The 10642-nt window shown below is 36.1% G+C and overlaps 1 protein-coding gene across 1 annotated transcript; it reads left to right on the forward strand.

The window, feature by feature from the left end:
- The first annotated feature begins 626 nt into the window (after window positions 1–626).
- On the forward strand, window positions 627–10420 carry LOC112039053 (vesicle-associated membrane protein 711). The gene is made up of 4 exons (XM_024071889.2): window positions 627–1115; window positions 7992–8182; window positions 8690–8853; window positions 10127–10420. Exons 1-4 carry the CDS (start codon window positions 884–886, stop codon window positions 10215–10217), a joined length of 678 nt encoding a protein of 225 aa, XP_023927657.2. The 5' UTR covers window positions 627–883; the 3' UTR covers window positions 10218–10420.
- Window positions 10421–10642: the final 222 nt, after the last annotated feature.

Raw genomic sequence — 10642 nt, forward strand, 5'->3', positions numbered from 1 at the left:
ATAATAATTATAAAAATAAAAAATCATCATAATAGTCTCTCTCAAATTTTAAAACTACTATTTTTTGGGAAATATAAATGAAATATGTAATATATTCCAAAAATAAAAATCCAGAGTTTTATTCTAATGTTACAACAATAGAAGTTATTCCATTACAACATCTTTATTTTTAGTAATAAATTTTATCATTCTTATTGTAATCTCTATTGATTATATGTTTCGAGTGAGTTGGCACCGTGTTTGGCGATCTCATTGGTGTATATGACTAAAGAGGATGGCTGTTCCAAGTGTTTCGCGCTCACTCGCTCTCTTTATTGATCATTAATTTCTATTTTTTACTCATAGATGTGAAAATTTTAATATTAAGTTTTATTCTAATATTACAACAATAGAAGTTATTTTATTGCAACATCTTTATTTTTAGTAATAAATTTTATCATTCTTATTGTAACCTCCATTCATATACAAGCCAAGATGCACCCGAAGGCAGATGCTACCCAATGTCCTATTTAATTTAAAAAAAATTTTTTTTTTTTTTGAAAAGGGAAGTCCTATTTAAATTTTTTTTTTTTGGAGGGGAATTTTCGCCTTAACCATCTTAATAGTTTGGAAAATTTCTCTCTCTTTCTCTGGACGCCCTTTGCCCCTATTCCGTTCAAATTCCACTCTGTCCTTTCCCAAAAAAAAGTTGAAAGTTAAAACCCAATGTCCAGTGTCCACTTTCCACATGGACATGGTAATAGACTCTCTCTATCTCTCCTAAATTTATGTTTTGTTCTTCCAAGCCCCACCTCTATGCCGAAAGGCTAACCTAGCAGCTGAAACGTCCTCATCTCTCTCTCTCTCTGTCTCTAGAATTTGATAGACAGACAGACAGACAGAGATGATGGGTATATTTTACTGCTTGGTGGCGAGGGGCAACGTGGTATTGGCTGAGTCCAGCGCCGCCGCCACGGCCACCAATGCAAGCTCCTTAGCCCGGCAAGTCCTTGAGAAGACGATGCAAGCAGCTAAAGATAACAGCAATGCCTCGTACTCCCATGATCGCTGCATTTTTCACGTCAAGAGAACCGATGGCCTCACCGTTCTTTGCATGGCTGACGACGCCTTTGGACGTAATTATTATTATTTACCTTTTCTTTTTCCTTCTTTCACGATTTTTTTAATTGGATATTTGCGGAAAGAGGTGATTTGATCCTTGAACGTCTCCAACTCTCGGTTAGACATCAAAAAGTGTCAATTGAGTTATACAAACTTTGGGCTGTGTCAAAAGGTGTCACAATTAATACCCTCCATTTGTTTTGTTTTTTGGTTTTTATTATTATTTTTTTGTCTGTTTATATTGGTTTATGTTATGTAAGCAACAACGTGCATGGTAGACGAGGTGAATCTAAGCCTTCGAATTCTACGTTTGTTTGACGTGTGAATTAATTCATGGTCCTTTTGTTTAATCAATTAATTAATTAGTATATCGTTTTATGTTATGGAATTTTTGGTTTGATGATGTGAATTATTTGGAATGAATTTTGATTAACGGAATGAAGTTTAGGAATTTGCATTTTTTTTTTCTGGGTTTAATTTTGTTGGGCTAAAAATTGTGGTTTTGTTAGGACTTAGGAATGCAGGATTTTCTCTCTTTTTAAGATCATGTTTTGTGTATCGGAAATATAGTGATATTTGACATCAATAAGTCACGTTGCGTGTCCACGTATCTAATAGAGTGATCACTTTTGTGGTGATAGATTTATGTAGTTTTTGGAAATTTAATGACATACTGAGCTAACATTTACAATGAAAAAGGTTTTAGGATGGTCACATGATTTTGCAGGGTTGAGATTTAAGGATATCCAGGGGAAATAATTGTTTGTTAACAGTGAATTCCACTTTAAAAATGGCTATATGAATGAACAGAAGGAGACTAGCTATGTTGAGAATGCAATTGAGAAAGAAGACATAAAGGAAAGCAGTACAGAAAAGAAGAAAGAAAAAGAGCACAAATGCAGTGATGTAAACAACAGAGTTTATAAGCAAAAGAAGAAAGGAAAGTTAAAGGCAAACGGTGGCATTTTACTTAAGTGATTGACACATGAGATAGTTGGCACATGAGAGTGTTTAAGTGGTGTACAGCTCTAATAATAGGATTGATTAGTTTGTTAAAAGTTAGTTAGAGCAGTTTAGTTTCCCTCTTTGCTCTGTGAATGTGTATATAAGGCAGAGCCTTAGTATAACTTAATCACTTCTTCATTCTAATCAATTGAAGCAAATAGTTTTCTCTCAAAGCAGTTTCTAGAAGTTTTCTTTAAAATGGTATCAGAGCTCGAATAGCTCATCAATGGCTTCTGTCTCTAACACTGCTTCAGATTTTGAAACTCTTCCCACAAACACTTCTGATACTGCAAATTGTAGATCATCCAACCAAGCTCCTTCAATGGATGATGTGAATACCAACCCTTCAAGCCCTTATTTCATTCCACCATTTGATGTTGTTCTGGTTTCCCAACCGTTGATTGGCCCAAAAAATTACTTCGTTGGTTGAGGTTTGTGTTTTTATCTCTCAGTGGTAGAAATAAATTTGGCTTTCTTGATGGTTCAATCCTACACTTGATCTCTCTCATCCTTTGTACAATGCATGGCACAGAGCAAACACCACCATTCTTTCATGCATGGTGAATTCTTTGAGCAAGGATCTAGCTACCAGTGTCATGTACATTCACACTGCAAGGAAATTGTGGGTTGATAAGCGTGCTAGGTTTTCACAGTCAAATGTTCCAAGATTCTTTGAGAGTCAGAAGGAAATTTCGAAGCTTTCACAAGGTTCCATATCGGTGAGTTCTTATTTCACCAAATTTAAGATTTTATGGGATGAACTTGTGCATTATCAATCTTTCTTTGCTTGTACTTGTGTTTGTACTTGTGGTTCTCAAAGAAATCAACTGTGTGCTCAGCAAAAGGATCAAGTTTTTCAATTTCTCATGGGATTCAATGACAGTTATTCTACTGTTACTAGTCAGATCTTAATCACTGAGCCACTACCTGCTTTGAACAAAGCCTATTCTTTGATCTTACAAGAAGAAAAACATGGGCAAGTTGGTCAAGCTGATTGGGTCCTTGAACCAACAGATTTATATGCTAATAATTCTAATCCTAAGGGGTTTCAAGGTCATCAAGGTTGGAATTAGGGTGTGACTCATGGCAATCAAGGTGTGACTCATGGAAATTAGGGTGGAAAGAATGGCAATTCAAGGAAGGAAAGGCATGTGTGCACTTACTGTGGGATTGTTGGTCATGTAGCAGATAAGTGTTACAAACTACATTGGTACCCTCCAGGGTATAAGCACAAAGGGAATGCATCTACTAATCAGGTTTCTAGTAATGGCTCATTTGGAAGTTTCTTTTGCAACAATGGTGGTTTTGGGAATGTTACTTCTTAGCCTATGCAAAGCTTTCCCAATCAACCTAATCTGATACATTATACCCCACAGCCTCAATTGTCTATGCCATAGTCTTAATTCAGTGCACCCCAGTCTCAATTCAGTGCACCTCAGTGTCCCATCACCCAAAGTCAGTGTGAGCAACTGCTTTCTTTCCTTGCTTCTCAGTCTAATGCCTCTTAGCCTTCTCACAAAGCTGCCTCAGTCTTGTCTCCACTGAGTGGTGTTGCTGCTTCTGCAAGCCCTAGCTCTTCCATGCTTTATCTTGCTAATTTTTTAGGTAATCCTTTTTGGTTGCCTCCCAATTTTTCCCATTCCATTTTTTCTACTCATATAGGTGATAGGCATGCTCATAAATCTAATGACTAGATTATTGACATTGGTGCTTCAGACCATATGGTCCATTCAGTGTCTTGCTTATCCTCTATTACTTCCACCATTAACACCTTTGTCTACCTGCCCAATGGAGAAAAGGCTTTAGTTACTCACATAGGCACAGTTCATATCTCAGATCAACTTACTTTTTATGGAGTTCTTTGTGTTCCTTCTTTTATTTTTAATCTCATCTCAATTAGTCAACTCACTAAAACATTGTTTTGTTGTATTGTATTCTTTGGTTCTTTTTGCTTTATCTAGGACCTGGTCAATTGGAACATGATTGGACTGGGTAAAGCATCAAAAAGCCTTTATCTACTATAACAAAGTCTTCCATCATCATTTGTTCTTCCTGCTTCTTCACAGATACCTATTTCAATTCCTCCTGTCAATAATACTTTTGTTAATAGTGTTGATTTGTGACATTTTCTTTTAGGGCATCTTTCTTATGCCAAAATGTCATTGCTTAATAAGTTTGTATCTGGTTTAAATCCTAATAAAGTAGCTTGTTGTGACATTTGTCATTTTGCCAAACAAAAGAGGTTATCTTTTCCTAGTAGTACTCATGTATCTCATTGTCTTTTTGATCTTGTGCATTGTGACCTTTGGGGACCTTTTTCAGTTCCAACTATTGAAGGTTACAAATACTTTCTTACCATTGTGGATGATTACTCTAGATGTACTTGGGTTTACTTGCTTAAATCTAAGTAAAAAACACAAGCTCTTATTGAATAGTTTTCTAACATGGTTGAAACTTAATTTGGTGCAAAAATCAAGTGTCTTAGAAGTGATAATGGCATAGAATTCTTTATGAAGGATTTTTTCAAATCAAAAGGTATTTTGCATCAATTAACTTGTATTGAGACTTCTCAACAAAATGCAATTGTTGAGAAAAAGCATCAACACATTTTAAATGTCGCAAGAGTCTTAAGGTTTCACTCTTCCTTGCCTTTGAAGATGTGGGGCGACTGCATTCTTACTACAGTCAATCTCATCAATAGGCTGCCTTCAAAACATTTACAAAATAAAACTCATTTTAAATGCTTTTTCAAACACCTCCTTCATATAGTCACATTAGAACTTTTGGTTGTCTATGCTTCACTTCTACTCTTTGTCAAAACAGACACAAATTTGCACCAATTAAGAGCTAAGAAATGTGTTTTTCTAGGTTATTCAAGTGGTATTAAAGGGTACAAGGTCATTGATTTGGCAACCAACTCCATATTTTTTTCTAGAGATGTGTTTTTTTATGAACATATCTTCCCTTTTGCTTTTGGTTCTTCTTCTTCCTCAATGCACTTATATGATTCTCCCTCTATTGATATAACCTCATTTGTTTTCTCTTGTTTTGTTCCTGATTCTTGCATTTTAGATTCCAATTTTTTAAATGAAAGTAGTGTTGTACTCCTTGATTCTGCAGATAATGTTTCTGCAGATCGGATTCCTAGTTCTCTATCACCTTCTCCACTTCCACATGTTACCCCTGTTGTTGATTCTGAGCATGATCTTATTCCTATAACTGTATCTAGGCCAAATTCTCCTCTGCCCCTCAAAAAATCCACCAGATCCCACAACCCTCCATCCTACCTAAAAGACTATTCTTGCAAGTCTGTCACTTCCACACCTTATAAACCTTCCTCTTGCTTACCTTATGACATATTTGCTTGTCTCACCTATTCTAACCTTACTAAGCATTACAAGCAGTTTGCCATGGCAGTTGATTCCACCTCACCAGACCCTACTTCCTTCCATGAGGTTGTTCAATCTCCTAATTGGAGGGCTGCTATGGATAAGGAGATTGCAGCTCTAGAACTCACCAACACTTGAACATTAACCAACCTCCCTCTTGGTAAGGTTCCTATTGGCTGCAAGTGGGTCTATAGGACTAAGTATAAGTCTGATAGCTCCATTGAAAGGCATAAGGCTCGTTTAGTTGCTAAAAGGTATACACAGAGGGAAGGCCTTGATTATACTGACACATTTTCTCTTGTAGCCAAGTCAGTTTCTATCAGAATGGTTTTATCTTTAGCTGCTGTGAAAGGTTGGGTTCTTCACCAAATGGATGTGAATAATGCCTTCCTCCATGGTGATTTGGCTGAAGAAGTTTATATGAGCCTTCTATCTGGTTTTCACAGCAAGGGGGAGTGTGCTTCTACTTCTAATTGTGGTCCTTTGGTTTGCAAACTCAACAAGAGTCTCTATGGTTTGAAACAGGCCTCAAGGCAATGGTTTGCCAAATTCTCTTACACTTTGTTGAATTTTGGTTTTGTCCAATCTAAGGCAGATTACTCCCTTTTTACATATACTAAAGGTGCTTCTTTCACTGCCTTACTAGTGTATGTAGATGATATTTTACTTACTATAAATGACCCTGGCTGCATTACTGATTTGAAGCATTTGCTTGACACTAAGTTTGGCCTGAAAGACTTGGGTTCTTTGAAGTATTTTTTGGGTCTTGAGGTTGCTAGAAGTGACAAGGGTATAAGTTTGAACCAAACGAAGTATTGCTTGGAGATTTTGCAAGATACAGGCTTCTTGGGGTCAAAACCTTAGAACTCCAATGGAATAAAATTTGCATCTTTCAAAAGATGTGGGAAAACTGCTTCCAGATGCAAGTCAGTATAGAAAACTGATTGGAAGATTGCTCTATCTTACTCTGACCAGACCTGACATCACTTATGCAGTGCATAGGTTGAGTTAGTTTCTACCTGAACCAAGAGAGCCTCATATGCTAGCAGTCAATAGAGTGCTGCAATATTTGAAGGGTACTCCAGGCAGAGGATTTTTTTTCTCTAGCAACTCAACAATGCAAGTGAAAGCCTTTTGTGATGCTAATTGGGCAGGCTGACAGGTTATAGTGTATTTTTAGGAGATTCCTTAATCTCTTGGAGGTCCAAAAAGCAAAGTATAGTCTCTAGGTCTTCAGCAGAGGCAGAGTACAGAGTAATGGCTACTACAACCTGTGAAATTGTGTGGGTTCTTCAATTATTAAGAGACTTAAGGGTTGTTCATCCAAGTAGTGCTCAGCTCTTTTGTGACAAACAGGTTGCATTACATATTGCAGCTAATCTTGTTTTCGACGAGCGAACAAAACACAAAGAAGTTGACTGCCATTTGGTCAAGGACAAAATAACAGAGGGTGTGATTAAAACCTTTTATGTTTCAAGCCAATTTCAAACAGTAGAAATTTTTATCAAAGCTTTAGGACTTCCAGCCTTTAGCAGATTGGTCAATTGTTTGGGTTTGATTGATATCTACTCACCAAGTCTGAAGACTTCAACTAGTCAAGTCAATGATTTTGTGAATCATGACTTGAGGGGGAGTGTTGAGAATGCAACTGCGAAAGAAGACATAAAGGAAAGCAATACAGAAAAAAAAGAAAGAAGAAGAGCACAGATGTAGTGATGTAAACGACAGAGTTTATAAGCAAAAGAAGAAAGGAAAGTTAAAGGCAAACGGCGGCGTTTTACTTAAGTGATTGGCACGTGAGATAGTTGGCATGTGAGAGTGTTTAAGTGGTGTACAGCTGTAATATTAGAATTGATTAGTTTGTTAGAAGTTAGTTAGAGCAGTTTAGTTTCCCTCTTTGCTTTGTGAACGTGTATATATGGCAGAGCCTTAGTGTAACTTAATCACTTCTTCATTCTAATCAATTGAAGCAAATAGTTTTCTCTCAAAGCAGTTTCTAGAAGTTTTCTTTAATAAGCCACTAGGAAAGAATTTCAAAATTATATTTCTGGAGGGCTATTTAAGAGATTTGCACACTACATTTGGCCATTGTTACATATAACCTAATGCTTTGAAACAAGAAGATGTGGCTAGAATTTATAATTGGTGAAACAGTTGAAATCATGACAATCTTTAGACTTGCTCTTCGCTTTTAACTGCAATCAGATGCGTTTTGCAATACACTAATTTATGCAGAAACTCTGATGTAATTTTGAAATTAAGGTCAAGTAGTTTTTGTGGTTGGGGGGTGGGGGGGGGGAGGGGGGGGGGGGGGGGGGTAGTTTAGAAGAATATCAGATTGTTAGTATGAAATAAAATTGAGACTTCAGTAACAGTTATTACTATTACATACAATACTTTCTGTGGAGTTGTTTGTAGTACTCTAACATAAGGATGAAATTCAGTCTTGTTTCTATTGATTTGTAATGCGTGTCCACATGAATTTATTATGCACAGGGAGACTCCCTTTTGCATTTCTTGAAGATATTCATCTAAAGTTTGTGAAGACTTATGGTCGTGCTATTCTTTCTGCTCCTGCCTATGCCATGAATGAGGAATTCTCAAGGGTCTTGAGCCAACAGATGGACTATTACACAAATGATCCAAATGCTGATAGATTAAATCGTTTGAAAGGTGAAATGAGTCAGGTAAGTTCATATTATATGTCTCTATATTCTATCTATATAAATATGGGTGTCTGTATGTGCCTGTGTGAGTATGTGTGAGTTTATATACATTGGTTTTTTGGATTGTAGTTACTTTTTTCTCTTTCATATTCATTCATGCTTGTCTTTTGAAAGACATGATTCCTTTAACTTTCCATGTTTAGTTGATTAACTGTCCAATTTGTACTGGCTCTTGTCAATTGCTCCTGTTGTGCAGTTGACTATGAATGATTGTTAGTTGGATTATTATGAAAGATATCCCACACGAGATTCTAGGGATGGATTTGGAATTATTTAACCAAATTGATTTTGTTGGGCCCTTTGGAGGTTTTACCAATCATCTTAGTCACCATGCTATTTGTTATTAAATATCTTCACTCAGCTTGGCTTTAAATTGTCTCAAAATACACTACAATGTGATATCCAGATTATCTATAATTGATTCTGAAGATTAAATTCTTTCATATACTGGTCATGTGATGATGATAGGTGCAAAGTGTCATGATTGACAATATTGAAAAAGTCTTGGACAGGGGTGACCGCTTGGCATTGCTGGTTGATAAAACTACTTCATTTCAAGGGAGTGCAGTTCGCTTCAACAGGAGTTCCCGTCGTTTCAAGAATACTCTATGGTGGAGAAATGCCAAGCTCATGTAAGTAAGCTTAATGCTGTCCACTTTCACATAAATGGACTTGTTAAACATTTGCAAATGCGTGTACAGATGCTGTGCAAGTCACTATTGTCAATGAAACTACTCTATTAATTGGATGCCACCTGTTGGGTTAAATTGTCTTTAGATTTCAAGTTGTCATATTATGGAGGTGCAGCCCTTGAGTTTCTTGTCAAGAATGCTTCTCTTTTTAGTGTCATTCTTTGACCACTGGCACAAAAGAATTCTTCCCAAGAGTTTTCTGGTTGCCATCTGTTAGAATAATGTGGCCCAACATAATATATATATATACATATATAATGCCTTTATTATTAACAAATAAATGTTAAATCTCTTATGAAATTATGCAATATTTTTATGATGTAAGATATTGATATATTGAAATAGGTCTACTTGATTTAGTAGACTAAGATTATGAATTCATTCATTGTAGTCCTTGACTTGACCATATTCATCATGATGTAGCTTATTCTGATAGGTACATTGTTGGACCATGATGGAAAGGAGGTGCAAGTTAAAATTGCTCAGACTATGGAAGACAATAAGGGCTAGTCTTTCGATGGTCAGTGCATAATAATCTCGGAAGTCATTCCATAATGAGATTCATGCACGTTGAGTGTTGGCTTTAATAAATCTATCGTGTCAATACCAGTAACTTGAACTCCTATTAAAAGTGTTGTTATTATAGTAGTTCTGGATATGAACGATAGATGTATCCATGTATTAGCAAGGGGGTGTGTGGAAGAGAAAATAAAGCTCTTGTTAATCTTGACTAGCTGGGGAGAGTATCCTGATTGCTTGTGAGGTCCTTGAATAACATAATCTAGTATGTAAATTTCTCACATCTTATTGTTGATTTTTATTATATATGCACATGATATAATTGTTAATTGATAGATGTATTATATTTGTTTCTCTTGAGTTATTACTTTTTAAGTATAATTCCAACACCATCACCAGCAGTCGATGTGAAATGGTGGCTATCTGTCCCCAATAGATCTTCCTCTCTCTCGCTCTCTATCTCCCCTCCCCCCCCCTCTCTCTCTCTCTCTCTCTCTCACACACAGTGTGGTCAAATCCATCTTCTATATTCATCTGCTATATTGTTCTTCATAAAATGGATAGTTCTACATATATTGGTAATCGCCTAAATAATCTGTGAGTGAGATGGATCTGTACTGTTTTAATTAAGTTGCAATGTACCATGTCATGAAAAGCTTACTCAGCTTATTGCGAATTTCATTTTGTGCTGCAGGTTTGCTCTGGTAGCTGTCCTCTTGATCATCATTTATGTTGTGCTTGTATTTGTTTGTCATGGTCCCTTGCTGGCGTCCTGCTTCAAGTAAACACAGCAGTTGCAGTCGAGTAATTTTTGCATTGCATAATTGTAGATCTTATAGCCTATTCTTTTCAAGCTGCTTTTATGATTTATTTACTCAAAACCAGGGGATGCAATTTCACATATAGTAGAGTTGTCCCTTTCTTGTAAAGCTTACAATTGCTTGAATATGTTTTTTGAATTCCCAGCAGTGCCAACATATTAAAGTCATATACTCTCATGGACTGATTAATTTTGAAAGATCATTCTGATATATACATAGGTGGAATTTGGGACATCGTGACTTTAATGTTTACAACTTTTACAAATTTCTATTATCATTTCCGTAGGAATTGTGCATATGATGGATTGTCCAAAGCATTTTATCAACAAAAGAAATATAAAAATAAAAAATAAAAAATAAAAAAAATTGTCCGAAGCATTTATTCTTTT

Source organism: Quercus suber, unplaced genomic scaffold, assembly GCF_002906115.3.
Source record: "Quercus suber isolate HL8 unplaced genomic scaffold, Cork oak 2.0 scaffold_436, whole genome shotgun sequence".
Lineage (NCBI taxonomy): Eukaryota > Viridiplantae > Streptophyta > Magnoliopsida > Fagales > Fagaceae > Quercus > Quercus suber.